Source organism: Plutella xylostella, chromosome Z, assembly GCF_932276165.1.
Source record: "Plutella xylostella chromosome Z, ilPluXylo3.1, whole genome shotgun sequence".
NCBI classification, from domain to species: domain Eukaryota; kingdom Metazoa; phylum Arthropoda; class Insecta; order Lepidoptera; family Plutellidae; genus Plutella; species Plutella xylostella.
In genome coordinates, this window is record NC_064012.1 from 888,212 (window position 1) to 915,962 (window position 27,751).

General features: G+C 39.6%; 1 protein-coding gene across 1 annotated transcript in view; it reads right to left on the reverse strand.

Moving 5' to 3' along the window:
* Positions 1 to 27,751, reverse strand: part of LOC105395537 — a 93,248-nt gene that overhangs the window by 10,718 nt on the left and 54,779 nt on the right. The window contains exons 53-75 of the mRNA XM_048632795.1: positions 23,186 to 23,364; positions 22,344 to 22,490; positions 21,737 to 21,932; positions 20,874 to 21,097; positions 20,420 to 20,496; positions 19,400 to 19,545; positions 18,141 to 18,259; positions 17,076 to 17,164; positions 16,058 to 16,185; positions 15,096 to 15,250; positions 12,403 to 12,528; positions 11,654 to 11,759; positions 10,728 to 10,904; positions 9,818 to 9,958; positions 8,746 to 8,847; positions 8,273 to 8,367; positions 6,287 to 6,476; positions 5,292 to 5,447; positions 3,101 to 3,278; positions 2,205 to 2,347; positions 1,236 to 1,316; positions 1,107 to 1,155; positions 799 to 957 (exon numbers count right to left, since the gene is read on the reverse strand). Of these exons, the coding sequence (XP_048488752.1) occupies positions 799 to 957; positions 1,107 to 1,155; positions 1,236 to 1,316; positions 2,205 to 2,347; positions 3,101 to 3,278; positions 5,292 to 5,447; positions 6,287 to 6,476; positions 8,273 to 8,367; positions 8,746 to 8,847; positions 9,818 to 9,958; positions 10,728 to 10,904; positions 11,654 to 11,759; positions 12,403 to 12,528; positions 15,096 to 15,250; positions 16,058 to 16,185; positions 17,076 to 17,164; positions 18,141 to 18,259; positions 19,400 to 19,545; positions 20,420 to 20,496; positions 20,874 to 21,097; positions 21,737 to 21,932; positions 22,344 to 22,490; positions 23,186 to 23,364 (3,163 nt within the window). The remainder of the gene's footprint in view (positions 1 to 798; positions 958 to 1,106; positions 1,156 to 1,235; positions 1,317 to 2,204; positions 2,348 to 3,100; positions 3,279 to 5,291; positions 5,448 to 6,286; positions 6,477 to 8,272; positions 8,368 to 8,745; positions 8,848 to 9,817; positions 9,959 to 10,727; positions 10,905 to 11,653; positions 11,760 to 12,402; positions 12,529 to 15,095; positions 15,251 to 16,057; positions 16,186 to 17,075; positions 17,165 to 18,140; positions 18,260 to 19,399; positions 19,546 to 20,419; positions 20,497 to 20,873; positions 21,098 to 21,736; positions 21,933 to 22,343; positions 22,491 to 23,185; positions 23,365 to 27,751) is intronic.

The window sequence follows — 27,751 nt, forward strand, 5'->3', positions numbered from 1 at the left end:
TGTTTAAGACAACTTGTTCCTGTGTAATACAAATATAAACAATATTCTTACGTACAGTCAGCTGCATAAGTAGCTAAACATTTTTGTAGATTGTCAAACTGACGAACCTTTCAATGCATTGAAAGGCGGCTTCAGATGTATAGCTACTTATCCAGCTGACCATACTCATAATGATCTAAACTTTACTACACAAGCACAACTATAAAGCTTCCACTATGTTATTGTATTCTTGACGTTTCCTTATGTCTGGTAAGTAAAGTTGGTTTTCCTTTGCAGTCATCAAATATGTATGGGATTTCGACTGTCAAGAAACCAATAATATAATGGACAGAATTTATAGGCTAAAAAAACAATAATAACATAACTACAAGAATGTTTGCCTTTATCACCTTCGCTGGGAGCAACGCTCGGAGGCGTTTTGAAGTGCCGGGTGCAACAAGCCGTATCTTCGGATGTTCCCATTTCATCTGATTATGTTACAACAATTAATCATTTACTTTTATTTTCTACAATACAATGGTTTTGTGGCGGAAAGCCCGGATGCTAACAATTGTAACACCATTAAATCATGAAGTACAATCTAGCCATCCCGTCCTGAGGATCTGATCTGATCTCTCAAACCAACTTTTGTTGATCTGAGCGTGATCTATTGAATTCATGCCAAGAAGAGGGGGGTTGCAAGTTTTTACAGTGTGAAAAGATCTGTTCGCAAGAGATTTACGGCTTATGTATACATTTATTTATAACCGATGTTATTATTAGTTAAGTTCAAGACGTTTATGAAAGAATTCACCTCACCTTCGTCATGATGTTTAATTTTTTCATCGGTTTCTATAACGAATTTTAGATCTTTTAATATTTTTTCATCGACGTTTACGGGATTTTTAATACTCGGACGTTTCGGACCACCAGTATCATCTTCTTTAAGTTTCTCCTGACCAGGCTCTGGGACAGACACTACAATAGCAAAACAAAAACGTAAATAAGCATAAAATAAATAATAACAATACATATAAATAATATAAACAAATAAAGGACTGCCCAACTTATTTAAATCAAAGTCGATTCTATTATTTATTATTTAAAAAATATTTTATGGTACTTACACATACTTTTGCTTTGTAGTCTGGTTAAATCCAAAGCTTTAGGAGTGACCTGTGGATGAAAGAGTATTTAAGAAGTACTGTTATAAAATGAAAAGAAGTTCATAATTTCAATACTGTCTTCATACTCACAAATGCCTTCAGCTGAGTCTCCTCTTCGGAAGAGAACGGGCCCAGCAGACGTTTTCTGATATCACTGGCCGATATGTCATCCTGTAAAAATACGAACAGTTTTATTACATGTTCTTAAGACTTTGAGACGGTTAATTGACTGGAGTTTCAGTGATTGACCATAATTTATATTTATTTTTATTTATATTTAATATGTATCTATCTATGTATTTGTGTAGATTAGATATATCAGCTGTCCGATACCCATAACACAGGCTCTGCCTAGCTTGGGGTCGGATGGCCGTGTGTGCGATGTCCCCAGATATTATTATCATAATTATGACCTGAAAGACAGCTGTATAAGCAAACCAAATGGTAAAGAGGTAGCGCGGCGCGGGGACAGCCAGTATTGTTTACATTGGCTCGTTTAAGCCAATGACAGTCCGCCAACTATTGATGAATGCATATTACTGTCTATTTTTTTTATTAGTAACGGTCATAACCAAATTAACAATTTTACAGAATTTAATTAAAAAACGTCTTTACAGTAAGTTCGAACTGATGCCAGTGCCAGGTCGCTGGACCCTACACAACATTTCACATCGCATATAATAATATACACATATAATAATATGTATACAGTTTTGGCTTGGAAACCCACATGCAATTTCTATACCGCTAACCAGTGTGAACTGTGTCGATCACACAATCGATAGTAGGTACTTATTTCACAATTTCACAATGAATGATACAATTTTTTAGGATCATAAGATCGCAGTAAGTTCACTGCACACTTCACTAGGCAGGCCCGTGATGTCGTCTATGTAGTATCGTGAGTGCCATTGAGAGTAGCAGGAAATGACACAGACACACAGACAGTACCTCGGTGACGGCGGCGGAGTGACACACAGACAGTACCTCGGTGACGGCGGCGGAGTGACACACAAACAGTACCTCGGTGACGACGGCGGAGTGACACACAGACAGTACCTGGGTGACGGGCAGCAGGCGCAGGCGCGGCGGGCGCGCGGTGACCTGCAGCTTGACCGTGGCGGAGGGACACACGGACAGCAGCTGCGACCCCGGCGACAGCGCCGCGCCTGGACTCCATCTGATAGTCGGCGGGGGAGGCTCTGCGGGAAATGGCATTGGGAAGTTACGTCACTATAATGTAAATGTAAAGGCATGAAGGTAGAATTTGAGAGAGCCAGGTGGTGTATAAACATACATAAAATACCTACATAACAAGTAGCATCCACGCATAACGTACGACCAACATAAAACTGCTTAGCTGTAGATTCCTATAATTATTATACCTATCTATTTTTAGTATCGGTTTAGAACTTGAATAAACAACAGTGTCTTAACATATATTTGAGTTTCTACTACCACCGATCTCAACAACATAACATAACAACATTTAATGTCAGGGTGAGCTAAAACATCCCCTTACAGGTGGAGACACTAATTAAAACCCCCACAGGGAAACGAATCTCTGGATTTAACGAAAACTAAGTGAAATCTTTTGTTACAAGCGAATTTTTACCATTATACCAAAGGCTTGGTAGCCTTATGATCGGATCGCTGGAAGTAGAAGCAATATTTATTGATATAATACAAAGGTAATTGACATGAAAGATAACTTAATACCGCGATGTAGTTTGGGGGATAGTGACATTTACGTAATTACATAGATGTCACTATCCCGAAAACTACATCGCAGTATTAAGTTATCTCGTAATTTAGTAACCCTTTGTAATATAGGTACCAATAAACATTGCTTCTACTACCAGCGATCCGAGCATAAGGCTACCAAGCCTTTTTATCTACCATTATACCAATGTAAATAAATATATAATGGTAGAAATTAGAATCACTATATTTACCGGCACCATCCTCAGGCTCCTCCTGACAGTAGGTCCCTATAGTGATGAACTCGACGGGGTCCCGTGGGACGCCCTCCGCGGGCGGGTAGCGGGACACGAAGCGGGGCGTGGAGTAGTACACCGTGGTCCCGGGTTCGACCACGCAGTAGTGGGACACGCCTTCGCAGTCTGGTACCACCTGGGAAGTAAATGTTAAATATGTGGGAACATCTCACACACGGCCATCCGACCCAAAGCTAGGCAGAGCCTGTGTTATGGGTATCGGACAGCTGATATATCTACACAAATACATAGATAGATACATATTAAATATAAATATCAACAACCAAGACCCGAGTGCAAATATCTGTTTTTAAACAAATATCTGCCCCAGCCGGGAATCGAACCCGGGACCTTCGGCATAGAAGTCAGGGCCACTAACCACTATGCCATTCGACCGTCGTAGAAGAAAAGATTCAAATTATTGTAGTTGTCGATGCTATGGTTAAATTATTAGCGATTTCTTAAAAATTGTTTCTCGATTCATATGCTATGCATATATATATATTTTTTAACAACAAAATTTAGGTACTTATCGGCTATATACATAGAAACCGATCGAGAAAGCATTGCATAAAATCTTCTCCATGTGCCATTTAAAACTTTGATAAAATGTTTTTCATGTTACAATAGGTATACAGGGTTATTGGTAAGTAGACCGGATCCTTTCAGGAGGTGATAGAGGAAGGCATTTCCAGACGATTGAACCCTATAATGCATTATCCGAAACTTAACCATTTCTAAGATATTTAATATTTAAGTTTTTTTTTAAATTTTTGCCAAAATTTTATGTTTAAAACCGAAAATAAAAAAACTAGCCATATTTGAATATTTTTTTTGGTTGTTTTGCATTAGTGACATCCTAATAAACTAATTAACATAATAAAATGTGCATAATACCACTTAAATTAGACACAATACCTCAAAATAGAAGAACATTTTAAAAAAATATTCAAAACGTAAAATCAAATAAGTCAAATTTAAAAACAAAATCATATGTCAATTTTTTGTGCACTTTAACTTAAAAACATTATCAACTTATAAGCTTTCAAATAAGATATTTCAATATCAAATCGATTTAGGTATCACCAAGATATGGCCAAAACAACCAGCACAGGCGGAGAAAACTCAACACTGGTTTCCATACAAAAGTCAACAGGGCTGAAAACAATCACACTTTTCACCTTTAAATTGGGCTAATTTTGTTAGTTTTTCTGTTAATTTTTTTCCGCCTGTGCTGGTTGTTTTGGCCATATCTTGGTGATACCTAAATCGATTTGATATTGAAATATCTTATTTGAAAGCTTATAAGTTGACAATGTTTTTAAGCTAAAGTGCACAAAAAATTGTCATATGATTTTATTTTTAAATTTGACTTATTTGTTTTTAGGTTTTGAATATTAAAAAAAAAATCATTTATTTTGAGGTGTTGTGTCTAATTGAAGTCGAATAATGTAATTTGATTATTTTAATTAGTTTATTAAGGTGTTACTAATGCAAAAAATCCAAAAAAATATTGAAATATGGCTAGTTTTTTTAATTTTCGGTTTTAAATATGAAATTTTGGCAAAATTTAAAAAAATTATAGGGTTCAATCGACTGGAAATGCCTTCCTGTATCACCTCCTGAAAGGATCCGGTCTACTTGCAAATAACCCTGCATACTAAGCTGAAAAGTGTTTGTTCTACGTTGAAGTTTGTTTAGATTGACCTCATGAGGCACCCGTTTTCGTCTTCGCATACCACAAAACACCCTGTATGACTATCTGTGATTCACCAAGCCGGCGGCGATAGAAAGATAAGAAAGAAAGATAAACTTTATTTGACAATGACAGCAATCATACTTAATTATACACCATAATACATAAGTTACGTATAAATTTGGTGTCCGCCAAAAAGGCATCCACTCAGCTATTGCAGCGCCCTTGGCCACAGCCAAGGACACCGCGCCGGTGTTTCAGTGGAGGCCTCTTTAGAAGTGACGCACAATAACATTAAGGGCCACTTGCAGAAACATATTAAATCTCGATTTAGTGTCAAATTTTATATGGACTGACGTTTCTAAAATCGAGAAATGACACTAAATCTAGATTTAATATGTTTGTGCAAGTGGGGCTAAATAAACAAAAACAAAAAAACGGGTCGCGTCTCACCTCATCGACGGTGGCATACGGCGGGTCGCCGGCCGGCTGCGCGACCAGCAACGTGAGCGCCGTGTCGTTGCGGACCGACATCTGCGGGCACGGGTCCGGCGACACGGTCACCAGCCAGCGGGACTCGTGCCACTGCTGCGTTATTACCACTGCCATCTGCAGGGGGAAACAGGTTTTTGTTCAAATTTGGTGACCAATGCCAGGTATAATCAGGTTTATCTGTGTATGGCAGATCAGGTTTATTTGATAACGCTAATGATCATGCATAAAGTGCACTGAACTTATTTTATACAAACTAGGTAATTTAGTTATTGCGTTATTGCATGTGCTGATCTGTTCGATCGCGCTGCTTCGAACACTTAGCAACAACAAAAAGAAAGATGTACCACGTCAGTGTCGGAACAACAGATAATAAACTTGGTTTGGTGTCGGGTGTTGTGTTATCAAGTTTTTGTTGCAAAGTTATAAATGTCTGTTTCTCAAAGAGGCTTATTTCTTGCACCCCATAAAGACTACATAATGACAAAAACATTTAATATGCTTATGACCTCTAGGAAGCCGAGGGCGGCGGTGATAAGATATATTACTATACTATATCTTCATTAGTACACTTGACCCCTTTTTGATCATAAATATCCACCACCATCCACCCTAAGGTTGTCTTGAAAAAATCGCTTTAAGCGATAAGGCCGCCATTTTTGTACATATGTGTTAGTATTTAAGTTCTCTCTCTCTCTCTCAGCCTTCCGTAGTCCACTGTTGGACATAGGCCTCTCCTAACGATCGCCACCCCAAACGGTCACCCGCCATCTGCATCCAGCGGCTTCCCGCTACCTTCCGCAGATCATCAGACCAACGGGTTGGGGGGCGACCGACACGCCGTTTGCCGACACGGGGACCGTATTTAAGTTATGTAAGTTTATTTCATGTGTGTGTGCAAATAAAGAATATTCTATTCTCTATTCTATATCATAAATACATAAACAACAACATACATATTTATTATCCCGGTCCCTCAGGCCGACCCCGCGGCGGCTGTCCCGCCCGCCCAGCTTGACCGGCACGGGCGCGTGGGCGGGCGCCTCGCCGGCGGGCAGGGCGGCGCCCAGGTACACGCGCAGCGGGGGCGCGCCGCCGGGCCAGCGCCCGTGCACCGCGAACCGGCTCACTGGGGTGCCCGTCAGGCTGGAAGGGAACAGGAAGATTCATGTGCAAGTTGGTACTCGTATTATATAACACCCAACTTAAACTTGCGTTACCTATATTCTTTGTACGGTATCTAAGTAGGTAGGTATGCTAAAGCAACGACTTCATGAACAATGAACTTATACTTAGTTGACATGATTATTTCAAGAGTCACTCTGAGAAGCCAAACTAGGGTTTAGGAACAACCATAATTAATATTTTTTTCTATGATGACACTAATGTTTATAAAAGTTCAGGCGTACGTTAAACTCTATACTTACAAAAATTATGAATACCTCTATCAAGATTAACATGGCTTTCCAAATAAGATACAGGTTTTTATATTTTTTTAACACCCAGTTGCAGAAAGCTTCATTAAAATGTCACTTTTGCTAATGTGTAATTACGACTAATGATTCCATTATTTTAAAGTTGTTGCACAAAACTTTTTTAGACATAGAAAATTCTCCTTTAAGTAATGACCAGTTAAAAATATCTACTCTGTGCTCATTAGAAAATGAATGAACTAAGGAGTAGAAGTGAGTGAAGGAATGCGTTTTGATCATGCAAAAAGAGTAAACTTTGACATAAATTGACCTTAAACAAAGAATGTCTACATTATTCTGAGATTTGATTCAGCAGTAACGAAACGCTAATATGAAATGTCACACATAACACAACAACAATCAACAAACAATACAATTTTTACAGAACCGTTTTTCCTTGTAATTAAAATGTATACCGATATTGGAAGATAAACAAATACCTTCTTAGTCAACGCACGTGTTACCTCAAAAAATACAGTGGGGATGAAAGGCGTTATTCGTTACTGTTTAACTGGTAGGTTAGATGCTACTACGACCAGAGTCTCTGGAAGGCTGCGAAGCGGGTACCTTCTGACCTGAGACCATTGCCTTACGTAGGTATTATAGAAGTACAGAGAAGCCGCTTTGTGGATATGCAGATGCAGACTGGGCAGACTTCATCAGAGAGAACCAGAGGTGCAGGCACTAACAACCAGCAGAGAATTAAATAAATAACTTTTATTCAACAATCAAAGTTAATTATAAAATTTATAAACATGAATTACCTACAATATTAAACATTAAAAATACCACTTTAAAATACTGTTTTCTTATTTATAAAGAGATAACACTGCATTTACATATAGATAGGTTCTAATAGAATATTTAATTTACAAGGATTTCATCTTCGTTCTTAAATCTTTGGCTGTGTGGCTGGACTCTTTTGAGGATTTAGGTATATCCAGCCTCGGTTCTGCGAGCGAGGCGAGCTCATGGGCGAAATTTTTCTAATGAGTATTTGTGTTATTGGTCCCAATTCAAGCACATAATTTTTTTCTTCTGCTATAATAACGATGACAAGACACTACACTGTTTGAAATAGTTTCAAATACATAAATTATATCCGAAAATAAATTTAAAATTGGTTTTAATGGATGCTTTTTGGCTCATTAGATTTGAAGTATATTTGAAGGGACCAAACGTCAAAATAAAGTCACTTTAGTGACTAATGTGGCTTTGTGCAACGTAAAAATGAAGAAAAAACGACATTGACATTTCATTAGGGTAAATTTGACATTTCATTAGATAAATTTTAAAGTCTCATGAAACGTCACATTAAAGTGCTTTTCTGCAACGATTTAATTGGACTTTAAGGTTAAAGGACGTTTAAAAAATTTAAAGGACGTTTCTGCAACTGGGTGTAAACTAGATATTTTTGATGCGTCTAGCAAAAATTGTAACATATTTTGATTTTGACATGAAAAAAATTACCTGTCATCTTCGGCCGGTGCTATTCGCTTATGCAAGTTGTATGTGAACGTTACTTCTTCCTTCATCTCTGATTCGGGCACAGCTATAGGATACACCTGTAATCATACATAAGGTACCTTAGAATACAAGAAACACTACAGATTCATATAAGTAAATACATATATAACCGAAGTTTAACACAGCTATTGACAATCAAGGAAAATACTACTCCACAAACGAAGGAGAATTTCAGGTCTCTCAAGGTCACGTGATGAAGATTAGCACATATATGGAGCTTTACCGATGAGCCTTGCGGTTTTTCTTGATTTTTCGAGTCACGATCAGGCATATGTAGCGTAGCTTTAGCCCGCTGGGCCGGTAGCTTAAAAAGCCAACATTGTGGCGCTTCTTGAGAAATCCTATGTTAGCAGACGATTATGTGGTGATGATAGATTATGTGTGTCATCATCATCATCATCATCATCATCACTTACCAGCACATCACAGGGCAGGCGGTTGATGACCACGTAGGTGGAACTGATGCCGATGATGTTGATGTCGTGAATCACTTCGTAGTACAGCGTTAGTAGCGATACCTGGGAAATTAAAACCGGAATGTGGTTACTTTATTGTCGTTGACAATTAGTTGACAGCTATGATCGAGATCATGTGCACGAACTACAACGTAGTTTAATTTATTGGTCGCTCTCGCACTGATGGCACTTTTCCAGCTGTGACTGAGGTCAAGCTTGTTATAAAAGAATACGACTACTACAAAAACTTACAAGGAGTAACTAATACTTTTTCAGTAAATTATTTAAACAAATGAGTACTGACATTGTTTTACTGTGTTGCTATTGGCCCACGTAATTTATTACTGCGTTGCTATTGGTCCTTACAATGACCAATCTCACTCTATCAATATCGGAAATGCGCAAGAGACATACTCAGTAAAACTCACGGACAATGAAAAGGTTTCACTGAGAAAAGCACCAAATTACTTCTAAACGGAAAAGGCTAGCTTATACAATACAATACAATATAACTTTATTGAACAAAACACACAACATACATTAAATAACAAAAGGAGTAAGCACAATAGGCGGCCTTATCGCTAAAAGCGATCTCTTCCAGGCAACGTTTAATGGCGTCTTCTTCTTTCTTAAAATACATTTAACAGAGCATCAGGATATTATTAACTGAAAACGGTAATAATTTTTACAATTTTAAATTAATTCTTTGTAAAAAGCTCGGTTGGTGTCGGCATTTTGTGAGTGGAACTTTTTCATTGCCCGGGAGTGTAGTACTACACTCCCGGGCAATGAAACAGTTCCACTTACAAAATTCCTTCCCTAAATGGCCTCAATAATTTTAACTTTTAATATGAAATTTTAACAAAATGTTTACGATTTTAGTTGGTAATATTCTGGTGCGCTTTTAAATGTAGTTGAACATTGCAGAAGGCGTCATTAAATTAGCATTTTCCGGTTAGGAGTAATTTGGTGCTTTTCGCATTGGAACTTTTTCATTGCCCGTGAGTGTAGTTAATTTCTCTTATATACTCACAGTCATAGCAGCATACAGGGCGGTAGCTAACGGCTGGTTGGGCGCCAGCACGGCGGGGTCGCGCCGCCCGCCCGCCCCCACTCGAATTAGCGAGCTCACGTACGTGTCCCCGCCCACGCACACCGACAGGAAGAACGGACGCTGGGGGTGAGATATGAATATCATTATTATATTGATAAAATATAATTAATATATTGGCAAATCTATAAACCTATGTAGATATGCCCTCCTATAGTCGTCGAAATATAATAGGCCCGTTTGGACAGCTACACAAATTTGCTATTTACTCTGGATTTACTTGATGAAATACATAAAAAGACACGTAATCTGGCTTATTATTTAACGGCCGAAAGAAAAAATAACTTTTAAAGCACCAAAGGTTACTTATTGTTTAGATTTTTTATGATTCATGTTTGACACCAGCTGTCATCCCATACATTTTGGAGCTGTCCAAACGGGCCTATTATATTTCGACGACTATAAAGACGTTTAGGGCGTAAGAGGATGGCAGATATTCTGTTGTGGCAATATTATGTAAATTGTACTGCCACAAAACAAAACAGCAGCCTTCCGAGACAGCGAAATGTGCTTCAACAATGTAACGACACGACAGTGTTTTAAATATTGAAAATTTATATTTGGTATAAAATTTTACTTGCTTATAGCTATTTATTGTATTAAAAGAGTTTATTTTAAATACTTTAGTTCTCCACCAAATAAAGGTTGGTTGGAAGAAATTGCTTCTTGGCAATAAGCCCGCCTTTGTATACACTACTTTTAAGTCCTATTTTTGTAACTGTGTTTTGTAAGTATACAATAAAGTCTTTATAAATAATAAATAAAATAAAAATCTTTCAGAGTCCGTCGTGCGCGCACAGCGTGTAGCTCAGTGCGCACGCGCACGACTCACCTGCAGCACGGCGGTGGGCGCGCAGGCCACGCTGCCGGCGCCCAGCGCGCACAGCGGCGCCGCGTCGTGCGCGCGGAGCGTGTAGCTCAGCGTGCTCGCGTTGCACATCATCACCACGGGAGATAGGATGAGTTGGAGCGAGCAGCCGCCGCCCGCTGACACTGGGTTGTAGCGGATCTGTTGTAGGGAGCGAAGGCAGAGGGTGAACCATACCATAATTGCCTTGTTTATAATAAATCTAACATAAAACATTTAGAAAGTAAGATTACTTAATAATTTCTGTTCTAAGATTATTTAATTTAGATTCTAAAATTGTTTAATTTAGAGCTTTTCCATCTGAAATACAGGAAAAACTCTGTCATTTCCTAGTTCAGATCACCATTTTAAACTACCTTTAGCATTAAGAGTTGACCTATTATTGTAAATCACATTTAGCATTAAGTATTTTCTGAAAAAATATTATATTCTATTCTATACCATGCACTTGTTGTTAAGATTAGCACAATAATTGACTTGCAATGGAATGCGAATCATCTCGCTGCCGTAATGACGTTGCCACTCGACTGCAAAGGAATAGGCGAGGCAGTCCAGGCGGTGATGGTTCCTTTTACAAGTTGATACGTGTGTTACGACATTCAACCAATGACGTAATTAAAACCAATAATTAAGTGAATAGAGTAGACTTGAATCCTAACTAATCCTAACTATCCTAACTAATATTATAAATGCGAAAGTAACTGTGTCTGTCTGTCTGTTACTCTTTCACGTCAAAACTACTGAACGGATTTGAATGATATTTGGTATACATATGGTCTAGACCCTGGTTAAGAACATAGGCTACTTTTTATCCCGGAATTCCCACGGGAAAAGTTTTTAAGGCGAAGCGAAGCTCGCGGGTACAACTAGTGTAGAATGAAGTTAGTTACATTGACGTCGCTCCTGGGCTGCAGCAGCGAGGAGGTCCACTCGCCGGGCCAGTGCCGCGTCACGATGGAGTACGGCCACGGGGGCTCCGGTCGCGATGTGTTCAGCCTAAGGAATTAGATAGATAGAGTACTCTTTATTTGTACACCAAGAAATCATTAACAATTTTACATAGACACTTAAATAGGGTACAAAAGGCGGTCTTATCGCTTTTGCGATCTCTTCCAGACAACCTTGGGATGGGTGGACTAGATATATAAAAATTAGCTGAAAAAGAATTAGCCGAGTTTATTGAAGATTTAGGCTATCGAAGACATAATAGAATTGAAAAGTGGTTAAAAGCTTGAAATTATACCTCGTTTTACGGGGAAAGACATCTGACAGGACCCTTATTCAAATAAGGGTAGTTTTTTTTGTATCAGATGTCTTTCCTTGAGCCACAAGGTTACTGTAAGGTCAGAACCGTATGACAACTAAATAAAGTAGGGTTTCCCTTGAATACAAATTAGACGTATGGCTTTGACAGCTGTCATATTTAACAAATTTTATGTAAAAATATCTTATGTCTAATGGTCTCTGGTTTTAATTGTAAATATTTGAGTAAATTGCATTATATTATTGTAATGTAAAATTTGCATGCAAAAGTTACTTTGCAAAACATGTGAAACCAAGCTTGTGTAACATCTTTATACCAGTTTTTTCGCAAATAAAGATTTATCTTATCTTATTTTACAATTATAACGTCAGTTACCATCGCTCGATTTGCTCGAGTAGCTGTTCCGCCGGGACCGGTGCCGGCCGGGAGTCGAACACTGATACCGTGGTGACTCCGTAGTGGAGAGGTATGGGGTCTGCGGTCACTGGAGTCTCGATGTCTCTGCGGGGAAGGAAGAGGGACATTTGTTGTGTTCTGGTTTGTGTGTATAAAAGTTGTCGCTTCGATGACATAATATTATTAAACGACGGTGGCTTTTAAGCTGACTACCTATATGGAATAATTCAAGAGACTAAGACCTGGTTTCTCATGATTCTGTTAGTTACAGTCTCAATAACGGATTTGCTGACGACGCGTTTAAGGATTATTACCCTTGTTAACTGGATGAGTCCCACGACGAAAATCTAACAGACCATTCATAAATCCAGCATTATGTGTACCATTCACTCATTTCCCTCACACTTCACTCAATATTCTGTCATATTCATTGAAATTTGTTGTCCATGTCTCTGTGATTTCAAACAACCTCAAACAACCAAACTTTTTGGTTTTGAGGTTGCCATGGTTACTATTTCTACCGAGGTTGTTTTTTGACATCCGTCATTGAAAATAATAGTATTACGCCATGCCCTTTGAAAAACAATACAACGATCAAGATGGAGTGTCAGTGCAAAAGAAACTTCTCAGGAAATAACATATCAATTTCTAAGTAAGGTCTTATTTTAAAATATTTTGTTAGAAGATTTTTCACTTAATTCAATAGTTCTCATTAAGTCATTAGGTTTAACTTCTTGAATCTACCTCTGTGGTCTAGTGGTAGAAGCTCAGCTTCATCACCCAGGGATCCCGGGTTCGATTTCCAGGTAGGGCCATCAATTTGTGTTTCTATATTGCGGTTCCAAGTTAGGTTAGGACATTAAATTTAAACTTTTATCTCGGTTTGACATTATATAAAACCCAGACAGTATTTCGCTTAATTTTTTATGCCACACAACATCTAGTTCGTATATTGTTTATCAAAGGCTCTGTTCATTTTTCCATATTGAATCTTGACAGAATGAGTGACAAGTAAACAACCCGTTGCCTGGTTACCGGTCTTAACCAAGTCTTAGCGGAACCCCACAGCAGCAATCAAGTTTATCACCCGATCAAGGGAGTTAACCCCGTGATTTAGCATGGTGGGACACTCACTAACCTTAAGACCTGGTTTCTCATGATTCTGTTAGTTACAGTCTCAATAACGGATTTGCTGACGACGTGTTTAAGGATTATTACCCTTGTTAATTGGATGAGTCCCATGACGAAAATCTAATAGACCATTCATAAATCAAGCATTATGTGAATCATTCACTCACACTTCATTCAATATTCTGTCATATTCATTGAAATTGGTGTCTATGTCTCTATAATGTCAAACAACCTCAAACAACCAAACTTTTTGGTTTTGAGGTTGCCATGGTTACTATTTCTATCGAGGTTGTTTTTTGACATCCGTCATTGAAAATAATATCATTACGCCATGCCCTTTGAAAAACAATACAACGAACTAGATGGAGTGTCAGTGCAAAAGAAAGGACTCAACAAATAACACCTCAAATTCTAAGAAAGGTCTTAAAATATTTTGGTTTTAAAATATTTTGTTAGAAGATTTTTCACTTAATTCAATAGTTCTCATTAAGTCATTAGGTTTAACTTCTTATATCTACTTCTGTGGTCTAGTGGTAGAAGCTCAGCTTCATCACCCAGGGATCCCGGGTGCGATTTCCAGATAGGGCCATCAATTTGTGTTTCTATATTGCGGTTCCAAGTTAGGTTAGGACATTAAATTAAAACTTTTATCTCGGTTTGACATTATATAAAACCCAGACAGTATTTCGCTTCATTTTTTATGTCACACAACATCTAGTTCATATATTGTTTATCAAAGGCCCTGTTCATTTTTCCATCTTGAATTCTTGACAGGTGTTTCAAAAGTCAACAACCCGTTGCCTGGTTACCGGTCTTAACCGAGTCTTCGCGGAACCCCACAGCAGCAATTAAGTTTATAACCTTCTAGCCACCATTAATTTTTAGATTGATCTAGCTAGCTTTATTTGATGTAAAGTTTGTATGATTCTTTCATTTAATTTATTTATTTTTAAGTTATAATTAATTTTATTTTTAAGTTAATTAATTTTATTTTAAATTAATTTTAATCATATTGAGTACCTACTTGAATTTGCACAGCTTTATTATTATATTCTATTGGAGGAGCGCTGATGCCTGATGTACAGGTCTCTGGCCTAGTTCAGGCACAGATGTAATTTGTAATTAGATAAGCTTTTTTGGAATAAAAATTATTTATTTATTATTTATTAACCTGATCAAGGGAGTTAACCCCTTGATTTGGCATGGTGGGACACTCACTAACCTTAACGGTCCATGATGTAACCAAACCGAGGCATTTTTAACCTAACCGAATGGTGTGAAATTAGGCCTAACGGTCCAACATGTAACCAAACCGAGGTATTTTTAACCTAACCGAATGGTGTGAAATTAGGCCTTACTGATACAAATAACGACTGTTACACAACACAACACGATTACAAGTCAATCATGCTTTTTTTAACTGGGGTATTTTTGCCATCGAAAAGTCGTCAATAATGGTAATTATGTCTTGCGGTAACCAATCGTAACCATCCCAAAAAAATAGACGACGCATTCAATATTGATGAGTGGTGTAATCTCACTTGTACTGGAAGGTGAGGCTGTGCTTGGCCGAGGTGGTCCCCGGCGCTTGCAGGTGCGCGGTGCCGCCGCGGCCCCCCACGCTCTGCACCATCGGTGGGGGGGCGTCCGACGCCGGCTGTGCGCCCGGGCAGGCCGTGTCCGACTTTATTAGCACCTGCAATGGGATATTTCTTATGACGTTTAAAAGTTCCAAAATCGACCAATAGATGGCATCCGGCCTGTCGTTTTTTATGAGCTGCATTCTTCTGAGGGGACGAAAGATGTCATAAATGGTACAAAGCAGTCTTAAACTAGTTAACACTAATATTATGCACAATATAACAGCTAGTTATTGCATATGGTTGAATTCACATCCATTTGGTTTTTGTATTGGCTGAAAGGATTGGAATCCATGCCCGCTAAAAAAAATATGCAGTGCTGTTGAGTATGAAGTTTTACTAGCGCCATCTATAATCGATTTTGGTCTATGGTTGTTGTCTATGGTTGAAAGTCTCCCATTGTGGCAAGTATAATCAGGTAAGTAAGTTAGCGTTTTCTGTTTATGGTGGATGATAAAAGGGTCTATATTCTACAGGGAATTCAAACAGGGAAGTGTTACTTCGTATATTCATAGATATCAGAGATGACGGTCGAATGGCGTAGTGGTTAGTGGCCCTGACTGCTATGCCGAAGGTCCCGGGTTCGATTCCCGGCTGGGGCAGATATTTGTTTAAAGACAAATATTTGTACTCGGGTCTTGGGTGTTGATATTTATATTTAATATCTATCTATCTATGTATTTGTGTAGATATATCAGCTGTCCGATACCCATAACACAGGCTCTGCCTAGCTTGGGGTCGGATGGCCGTGTGTGAGATGTCCCCACATATATTATGTCCCCACATATTATGACGAAATGAGCTTTAGTTGAACGACGAGGCGACGACGCGGGTGTCTCGCGTGCGACTCACTTGATACTCACATTAGTGTCTAGCGGCAGGTGCGAGGTGAGTAGGTACAGCGGCCACAGAGAGGCGACGACGCGGGTGTCTCGCGTGCGACTCACTCGGCACCAAACGCATGTGAATGGAACTTCCCCGGCGCTCGGAACTGTAAATATGTAAGGCAGCGTTCCCACTACGCCGGACCGGCAGATCTGCCGAAAACCGGACACCGGACAGAGTGTTCACATTACATCGGATCCCGGAAGAAATTCAGACAGTCCTCAGTTGAATTTGGACCTGCGCGCACAATGGACGACGAAATTGTTGTGTTGTGGTGGTATCTTAATAGAAGGCAAAATAAAAGAAAACATTGGGTACACCCTATTTTACGGGAAAGATTTTCCATTCTTTTCATTTTACATCCAGGGGCGAGGGGAGCACGAGCGGGGCGAGCGGGGGACAGATACCGGCAGAAACTCGTTCACATTACTCCGGGCCCGGTCGTTCTACCGGCAATTCGTAGTGACAAAACGTTCGGTAGAAATGCCGGGCTCGGCAAAAACGCCGGACCCGGGATAATGTGAATAGCTTCATATAAATTGTACAGCCACTAGCTCTTCCGGCAGATTTACCGGCGCGGCAGATCTGCCGGTCCGGCGTAGTGGGAACGCTGCCTAAGTATAATTTTTAAATGGAAATAATCAGACGAGTGCTATCATAATAATAAAAAGACCGCACCTTGTATTAAGTCCGATTTATGAAAAAAACCTAAATAGAGGTAGTCTGCGCATGATCATAAATGAATGATCGAAAATTAATCACGCGTCAATCCGGTTCGAAGGACCATAATGTGGGGCACTGGTAATAAAACCCACATAAAATATTGAATGGACTGTATATTATTTAACTTGGTTTACACATGTGTTTGTCAGGGCGTACGACGTGTGACTGACTCATAAGTACAATATGAACATACATCTACCTACATACATGTTTGTATCGTACACCTAGCTCCAAAATAATCTAAGAATGCGTTCTGTGTAGTGTACCCCTTACCTTTGACCAACCACGGGACGTTTTCCTTTGGACACTCTTTCAAAGGTATATCTCCCGACCAACCGGCACCTTGGTTCAAGAATTTGATTCTGGAACAAACACACAAGTTTAGAATATCTTAGTAAATTCAGGATTTCCCATACATCACCGTTACTTTGGCACTATTCTAATATTATTAATGCGAAAGTTTGTGAGTATGTTTGTCACTCTTTCACGGGAAAACGACTGGATCAATTTTGCTAAGATTTGGTAAGCAACAAGCTGACACCGAGCTTTTCGGGTTTTTAAAAGTTTTCCGATGGGAAATCCGGGTTAAAAAGTGCAGAAATGCATCAAGCGGACAACAGCAACCTTTCGCACTCGTATCACAAAGTAAGTACTAAAGAGCTTTTGTACTTTGTCAAAATACTTACCTATAGGTAGTTAACTATAGTTATATCCCATTCCATGGGGAAAGACATCTGATACAAACATAAACTACCCTTATTCGATACATTCGATAAGTATTCTGTCAGATATCTTATCGTGGAATGGGATATAACAAACCGTCAATGCATAGATGAATGAATGGACAGTTTGTGAATTTCACATGGTACAAAAGTGAATAAACTTATGCAGCTGACTGTACTATAGAGCTAGGTACAGTGCGACAAACATATCTGTTCCGGTGAGAGCGAACTAAATTGATCCATATCTCATTAGTTAGGTACTAATTAATTATATATTGATATAGATTAGATGGGTTAATTAACACCGCAAGAGCGAATTGACAATACGAGGAAACATAAAATCATATAGAATGAAGAAATATTAGACATTTATGTGAATTCTCACCGGAACAGATAAGTTTGTGGCACTGTAGGTACAGTGCTCCAAAATTGATAATGCGCATAGAAATCTTTGACAGATCCGTTGTTTTCGATTATGTGACACATGATATTGACTCCTATTTCTTTCGAACAAGGTGCAAAATGCAAGTGCTTTTGTAAGCCTCTTACGATTTAATGATTCGGGTGTGAAGATCTGCATGTGGATTATTAATTTTGAACAAGTGTAGGTACATACTTGATGGCCATCTCGGCGGCCTGGTCGCAGAGCACGGAGCGGCCCACGCTCAGCGGCTCCAGCTCGCCCGAGCACAGGGCCTGCCAGCCGCCGGCGGCGCCGCCCGTGCGGGACACGATCTGGGAATAAAATTATATATATAGATAGAACCAATTAAGCGGAGCGGTGATAGCACAGTCGGGTAAGCGCCCGCTTCTCACGCAAGAGATGCGGGTTCGAATCCCGGCGCTGACATGTACCAATTTAACTTAAACTTAAATTTAACTTAAGTACAATGTATATACCATCGCTCTTACGATGAAAGAAAACATCGTGAGGAAACCTGCATATCTAGATTTCGCACATCTAGATATGTGAACCCACCAACCCGCAGTGGACCAGCGTGGTGGGAAATGGTCCAAGCTTAGGAAGGCAGTTTAGACCTTGGGCATATGCACAAAGGTTCCACTCGAGAGAGCCAGGTGCAGGTACTTACACGGAGAATAGAATAGAACCAATGAAAGAAGCCATAGGGTCAGTGTTTTGTTTCGTAGTTAACTCAAACATTAGTTCAAAATAGCAACGATTAGTTAAACGAATAAAAAACATATTAAATGCACATGACCAGACCGGAAAGAAAAACCGGCTCATAGAAAAATAGAAATAAAGACATACCGAAATTTAAAAGAAAAGAAAATTCGTTTAGTTTATTTTCATACTCAAGGAGCCACGTTCGGATATGAAGAGACTTGATATGTACAAGGTAAAGGAAGTGAAAGAGTGCAGATCCACAATCTCTGCCAGCCCTGACGGGCGTGACCTGTGACTCGTGACTATAATAATATATGTATGTGTTAGTTTGAGAAACATAATAATAATAATAATATAGCCTTTTATTTCCGAAAACTTACAATTAGTAACAAAATAAAATCTTACAAATCTTATAACTACTATTTCTTAAAAACTTACACTACTATTTACAAGCATGCAGTTACAGAATGTCTCTGATTTCGGTGTGCCTTACGGCAAAGGCCTCCTCCAACTCTTTCCATTGTTGCCTGTCCATGGCTACTCTTGTCCAGTGAGCTCCTACCGTGAGTTTCAGTTCATCCTCCCACCTTCTTGCTTTCCGTCCACTACTCCTGTTGAGAAACATGGCTCACCTTGAACAGCATGGCGTGTCTGAGCACGTTTGGCAGCGTCGTCGAGTAGCGGCCGGGGTTGAACGGGATGCACTCTAGGGGCAGTAGGATAGATAGACAGATAGATAAAACTCCTACCTTAAACAGCATGGCGTGCCTGAGCACATTGGCCAGCACGAGGCTGCCGGCGAGGAGCATCCCGCGCGAGTCTACGCGAACGTGCAGCGGCGCCCGCGCGCCGGGCAGCCTCGCCGTGTAGGACCCGGGGGTGAACGGGATACGCTCTGGGGGGAATAAATAATAAAATATGTTGTAGCATGTGACGAAGTACAATGCATTCCATAAATATTTGTAATACTATCTCTAAACAACATACGTCACAAGTCACATACCTTCTATTTAATAGATAGCCAAACTAGACTTTATCGACATGTCTACGCCATATATAAATATGTTACTATTTTACTGAATAAAGGAGTTCAATACAGTTAAGACACGACGCGTTATTCATTCCACTACTCCAAGCGCCCAACATCTCAATGTGGGGACATCTCACACACGGCAATCCGACCCCAAGCTAGGCAGAGCCTGTGTTATGGGTGTCGGACAGCTGATATATCTACGCAAATACATGGATAGATAAATATTAAATATCCAAGACCCGAGTACAAATATCTGTCTTTAAACAAATATTTGTCCCAGCCGGGAATCGAACCCGGGACCTTCGGCATAGCAGTCAGGGCCACTAACCACTACGCCATTCGACCGTCAGAATAGGAGGAGATTTGGTTATTTAACGTTATCAAGTTACGTGTCCTCTGGAGTGACTCATAGTTAAAGAAACATACAAACGACTGTAACGTAAACGTGCATAGTAACTTCCATAGTTGAAATGTTTTGTTCTCGCGCTTAGGTTGCATTCTTTCATTGCGTGTTGTGGGTTACAGCAGTATGTGTCCAATTAAATAAGCCCGGCTAATCCTTTGAAGACGATAAAAGCAGATTTTAGCGTGAATAGTATGCGCTCTGCGTTGGAGCTATCATCATCATCATCATCTTTATCATCAGCCCGTAGTCCAGTGTTGGAGATGATCTCTCCCAAGGAGAGTCACAACACTCTGATCTCGGCCTACCTGATATTACGTATTATGGACGTACCATTAGACCACTGCCAGTCAGTGGAGGGGCTGACCAGGGCGAACCTCAACGTTTTTGGTGCACTCGGGTTCCGCCATCTGCAAAATAAATTACACACCATTTTATCTATGGATGTTAAAAGCACCAGAGTGACAGACAAGTAATATATTTTTTCTGGGCCTACCATCAGAACTTAAGAAACATGCTAAACCCTGTCATTGGGCTGTTGTACGCCCTAAAAATAACTCCAATTCAGTTCTAGGTACCTTTTAAACACGGTTTAAGTTTTTCATAATACTGTCTGCTTGTAAAAGGGCCTATTACCCTTTTCAATTGACTAACAGAATCTTTTAACTTCCTTGACCCTCTCACAGTGCTCACCTATAAGCCAAGCTAACTCCGGATACGACACAACGGCCGTCCAGCCTGGCAACTATAGTAAATCTTTCAATTTCCTTAACCTTACAGTTCTCACCTATAAGCCAAGCTAACTCCGGGTCCAATAGGCACGATCTGCTCCGTATCCTCCTGAGTGACCCTCAATGGGACGGCACATGAGTTGTGTATCCAGAGACACACTCGTCCGTCCAACGCGGCGGCGAGCGGGGGGGCGAGGTACGAGGCGCGGCGGGGGGGCGTGTCCGACGACCGGCGGGGCAGGTCGGATGGATGCCGGGGTTGGTTGGGCTCGGAGCTCATCTGGGAATATAGGTAGATAGATAGATAGATAGATATTCTTTATTTGTACACAAAAACATGGACAAAAATTACAAAAAAACTTAATCTAACACATATGTACAAATGGCGGCCTTATCGCTTAAAGCGATATAGATATAGGGTTTTTATTTAGTCTTGAAAGTATATTACGGCTTTAAGGTGGCGATGAATGAGTCAGGTTGAGCTTTATTGAGTGAATGACAAAATATAAAATAGCAACGAATTTCTGAAAGCATCTTTCTGATAAATTTTTTAATGATAGTTGGTGTCTTACGCCTTAGCAAGAATGTCTTCAGACATATTAATAAATAAGGCCACTGGAACTTTTTCATTGCTCGCGAGTGCAAAAAACATATAATAATAAAGTTATTTATTAGATTAAAAAAAAAGTACAAGTTAGTAAAACTAAGATCCCTAGCTCCCCCACTAGGATACCCTGTGTTGGGGGCGCCAGTCTCTTTCGTTCTTAATACATTGTAACAGTTAATAATAAGGTATACGTGAGACTTATCAAAGAAATAAATAAGCAATAATAATGTAGGTACTTAACTTAGAATTGTACATAGTTTATATAATATGCATATTGCATACCCCTAACCCATATTTCCACCTGCTACTAACCTCCTTCACCATCTCCGTCCAGTCCTTCACAAGACTGCGCACAGTGCGCGTGCGCATGACGTCAACTCGCGCGCGCAGCACCCCGGCCCGGGCGCGCACTCTGGCCGGCCCCGCGCCGCGGGAGGCCGCCACTTGCACGCGAGTGGGCAGGAGTAGGGGCTCTAGGGTGCCGGTCGCGCACTCTAGGATGTCGCTCCTGCATTATTCATTTTTTGTTGAAGAGTGTTTGTGTGTTAAGAAGTCATGAAAAAGAAAGAACTGTTATCTTTTCGGGATCGAATACCTGTGACGTAATTACACATCTATTCTACAATCTATGGAGTGAAATGAAGCTAAATTGTGGCTTTACTAGCAATATAATAAAAGCAGGCAGACATAACTGTAATCAGAGCCCACCAAAACAACAACCCGGATTGAACATACAGGAGTCGCCGTCGCCGGATACGGTGTGGAGGACATGATGATGATGATGATGATGACTAATGATGGTGTACGATTTCCTCCTATGAGATCAGTGGACGTATACATATTAGCCACAGTTGATTAGTACACGTTACTGGGACTACAATCAGTCATTATAATTTCATGGCTCATTCAGCCTACTCACGAGATGTCGGCAGTGGCTGCCACAAGGAGCCCCGCGGCCGGGTTCCCCTGCACGTGCACGCAAGTGTCAGCCGCTGACAGAGACAGCACCCGGTGACTCTTCATGAGCGGCTTCGACACGTAGTACCCTTCTTGCGCTGACGATTCACTGGAGGGAGAATATGGTAGGAATTTAGACTTCATGAGCTTTTTGGGTGTTTGTGATAATGTAAATGTAAACTGTAATGGATAATGTAAACTGTAACGCCACATAGTGGTAGTATAGTTATCCAAATGTACCGCAAAATTTAACATTGATTTTATTTCTTTCAATTGGTAGATTCATATAGATAAGAACGTTCTAATTTCATAATTTCTGTTTACACCGCCGCGGTATCTGTGGACTAATGTTCAATTTTCTTTTAACAACACACAGTAACGCCTCACTAATCCAGAAGAGAATCCGCACAGCTGACAGCTGTATTTTCAATTATTCCCGACGGATAAGGAGGGGTGTTCCCAAACGGCTAAACTCTTATTTTGTTTATGTTACTACTTGTTATAAGAGCTATATTTACGTTTTAAATTTCATTACAATCGGTTAATAGGTACCCAAAATGGAAATTCATACCCTCTTTTACCCCTTTACCCACCCTTGGGGTTGGAATTCTTTAAAAAAATGGGACCATCCCTGAGCTTAACCCAATACATAAAATTTTTTTTTTTCAAAATCGGTCCATAAGTGGTGGAGTAATCAGTGAACATACATAAAAAAAAACATACATACAGACGAATTGAGAAACTCCTCCTTTTTTCGATGTCGGTTTAGTGTTGAATGTTGGTTAGGTTAGGTGAATTACCTACCTGGTAAGCTTCGGCAGCGTGTTATGCGCGTACGCCTCCAGCGACGTGAAGCGCACGGCGGCGCGCACAGTGGGCAGCAGCGCGGGCGCGAAGTACGAGTCTATGCGCACGGCCGACGACAGCTGTTCCGCCGTGGACGTGGACACGGGCCGGGGGCGCGGGCTCTCCGATAGTTTCAGCTGGGGGGGTAGGTTGTTGTGTGATACATACACTCACGGGCAATGAAATAGTTCCACTCACAAAATGCCAACACCAAACGACCCCAATTTTTTCAAACATTACCGTATTTTGCTGGTAATATCCTGATGCTCTGTTAAATGTACTTCAATGTTGCAGAAGGCATCATTAAGCTAGCCTTTTTCGTTAAAGAGTAATTTGGTGTTTTTCTCAGTGGAACCATTTCATTGCTCGTGAGTGTATTATATGCCGAAGAACTTTAAACTAAGGTAGACATTAAAATCTTTTGTCTTTTTGCTTCAAAGACAAAATAATTTAAGGTTTTTGCTTTAGGTCCAAAAAATAAGAAAAAGTTCACGGATGTAATGATGATAATGATAATCATCACATTATGATGAAATTAAAAGGAAAACTATCTCAGGTAAGTAGGCTTGTACGGAATCCTCAGTGCACGAGTCCAACTCGCATTTGGCCGGTTTTATAGTTTTACTAAGCTACCTAAGAACTAGTAGCTTTACTTAAACTTTTCAATAACAAGGCATAAATCGCATAAAAGCATATTAGTATAGGTATAGTATAGTTGAAAAGGCTTGGTAGCCTTATGATCGGATCGCTGGTAGTAGAAGCAATGTTTATTGATATGTTACAAAGGTTATTGACATAATAATAATAATAATAATAAATAATCTTTATTGAAAACAAGCAGAGTAAACATAAAACATGAAAACCCTGACTCCCAAACTAGGTAGCCCTGTATCTTGAGAGTCAGTGCCTTCCCATTCAATGAACATTTTTATAAGTAAATAACAGAAGCAGTGAAGATTGAACATAGGTAAATGAACATGAAGATTGATCATGATATAATTTTGTAAGTATATAGAACAAAATATGAAATTACAATCAAAAATTTACATCAGTTGGAAAAGGTATAACTATACAGGGTGTTAACTTAATTGCGTTGGAGCGGGAAATGGTAGATACAGCTGATGATACTGAACACGATAAGACATTAAAAAACGTATTTTATTTGCTTTAAGCTGACCAACATAAAACAGTTTTATTTAGTACATTTTAAAATTTCATAGTCACCCTATTCAGGTTTAGGTACGTTTGACAGAATGACCATAAACTTGAAAGCCAAGATCAAGGCCAAACAATTCAAAGCCAAGGTCAATAAAAAAGTATGCGTGCATCTGCACCACACTCGTGGAGCCACATCGTCAAGGTACCTACCGAGATTTTGGGTACTCAAAGTACCCAATCTATTGTAGACATTTCATTTTACTCCATAAGTATCACTTTATTGATACACAATTATCTTTTATGAATACAGAACATTTTCATTTTATGCTTCATAACATAGGTCACACGTATTCACAGCACAGCACAACATAAAACGAAATGAGGAACAAGGCTTGGTAATCAAAAGATAGAATTGTAGGTACCTTTTCCCTTTTAGGTAATAATTGTAAAAAATGATTGTAAACAAGTAAACAACAATGACTGACTGACAGACTAGATCCACAGAGAAGGTAATGACTATCATAAATACTGGATGGTTATGATACGCGAGATTGTTATTATTCTACTGGTATTTAAAGTGAGGCCATACTTATTATGAGGATTTCCGTACTATTCGTTATCAAAGACGTCTCAATAGCAAGTACACAACACAAATCGAGATGAGCGAGTGTAAGTAAACCAATTCGTTATTGAAGTAGACCCTGTTATCATCCTGTTATGCATTGTGGTCTTTTAACTTTAGCTGCATACAGACCGGCCAAACGAACGCCAACGAACGGGTTTTGTTGACCTTCGTTGCTCAATCTGCCCCTGTATTATGTATGATAAATGTCCATCGGTGGACGTTCGTTGGGCCGGTCTGTACGCATCTTTAGGTAATAAAAGAAAAATAAAATGTGGTAAGTATCAAGGGTGAATACTAAACGCTTACCTTATTCTGAGTAAAAAGGTTTAATTATTGTTCTGAGCTCCTAGAAAGTCATAAATTATATTCTGTACGATCTATCAAACTTTATGACAATCAGCTGTTTAATTGTTGATTAGTATGTCATTAATCACCATGAATAATTTTAATTTTATTTAATAATTGTTACTGTGAAATTAATTACAATCATAGTTACATCAAATAAATCATGAAAAGTGAAGTTGATAACAAATTTACAGTGTGTGTTCTTTTGCAATCGAATGTCTCATTGGTTATGTGTTTGTGTAGGGTGACCATGTTTTTGATTAAGGTAAAACTTTCCACTTTACTTTAGACTTTAAACATAAATATTCGAGATTCTGATGTTTTTTTTCTTAGAAACGTGCTTGGTTAGACTAATACTAACCCCCATTTCCCGCTCAAACGCATTCTAGTTAACACCCTGTATAAAAAAATGTGAATCGGTAAGTACAACTAAATCTAACATGCATGTAGTATGTGTATGTGAGTGCGAGTGTGTGTGTGTTTTTGTGTTGTGGGTGTGTGCGTGTGTTTTTGTGTTGTGGGTGTGTGCGTGTGTTTGTGTGTGTTGCGAGTGTGTGTGTGCGTGTTGTGTATTTGTGCGTGTGAGTGTGTGTGTGTGTGCGTGTGTGTGTGTGTTTGTGTGTGTGTGTGTATCAAGGTGTGTTTATGAAAGTGGATTCAGAAATTTCTCAGTGCTGTCGTAGTTTAGTTCGTTAAGCTTGCATTTCAGTATTTTTTTAGACAATATTTACTAAGTTTCGGGATATCTTTAATGTTGTTAAGTTTTTTATATAAAATCGGACCTCTAAATGTATATTGGTGACTGGCAAAAGTTGTTTTGACCCGTGTGATTGGCACGCGTCTACGTCGTCTAGTAGGTTCAGATGGTTTTGGGGGGTTATGTTTGTGGAAACGCAAGATCGTGTTTTGAATATAAAGCTGCCTAACTGTAAGTATTTTTGTTTCTTTGTACAGTAGCTCAGTAGGGTAGCGTCTGCGCTTCCGGAACATGATCTTGATAATCATCCTTTGCGCCCTTTCTAACTCTATTAGGTGTGTAGCTGCTGCCCCGCCCCATATTGGTATACAGTAGCAAAGCAATGACTGACATAGGGCGGTGTAGACAGTCAATAAAAGGTTTTTATCAGCGACATCTCGTAGATTTTTAAATATTGGGATAAGTCTCCTGGTTCTGTTGCTAAGAGCTTTAATTTGTGGCTGCCAGTTGAGTTTTTCATCAATTATAACACCCAAGTATTTAATGTTGCTAGTCTGTTCCAGTTTTTTACAACTACAGTTGTCGGAGCTGTTAATTTGTCGGTTGCAGGGGTATGTGTGTACGGTTATGTTAAAGTTAGATGTGGGCTTATTTGCGTTTGTAATTCTAAAGCATATGTATTTTGTTTTGGGAACATTGATGGTGAGCAGGTTATCCTCCAGCCATCTGGTAACTGCCATAAGACCTTTCTCTGCAGTTTCTTTTACAGATTCCCAAGTGGACCCATAAAAAATGAGTGCAGTATCGTCGGCAAAGGCGAGTGATTGACCATTTTCGAGTTCCAATTTACATAAACTGTTAGCGTAGATCAGAAATAGGGTCGGGCCCAAAGTGCTTCCCTGCGGAATACCGTATTTAACTTTGGCTTTATTGCTGGAATTATCTAAAACCTTGGTAACTTGTTGACGATTCATGAGGTAGTCCGTAAACCAGTCAAGCGGGGTGCCACGGACTCCCATGTTCTCAAGTTTTTTGAGGAGCAGTGGTATAGACACGGTGTCAAACGCTTTTTGAAGATCCAAAAATATTCCAAGACACTTTTGTCCTCTGTCAAGCTTCTCGGTTATTAGTTTCGAAAGTGTAGCCACAGCGTCTTCTGTAGACTTCCCTGTTCTAAAACCAAATTGGTTGCTACCTAAAAGATTGTTTTTTTCCAAGTAACTGGTTAGTCTACCATTGACAACTTTTTCGAGGATTTTGCTGATAGTGCTTAGAAGAGATATTGGCCTATAGTTTGACACCGTGTCCCTGGACCCTGCCTTGTGAATGGGGGTAACAAGCGCATCTTTGAAAACTGCTGGAAAAACACCTGTTGCAAGGCTTAAATTACACATGTGGGCAATTGGGAAACACAGTACTCTTCGGAACTTTTTCAGGAGGTTAGATGAAATAGTATCCGCACCAGGGGCACTTCTGGTTTTAGAGCCGGCAATTATCTTATCTACTTCTATATAATCGGTAGGGTGCAGGGTTATAGAAAAAGCATTGTCCCCAAGTGGCTGGGAGGCCACCAATTTTGTATCTGTTGTGTCAATTTTTCTCAATATTTCGTTGGCTAGATCACTTCCTACCGATGTGAAGTATTTATTAACTATATTCAGGGACTCTTTTGGAGTGTCAGCCAGATTAAGTAGGGACG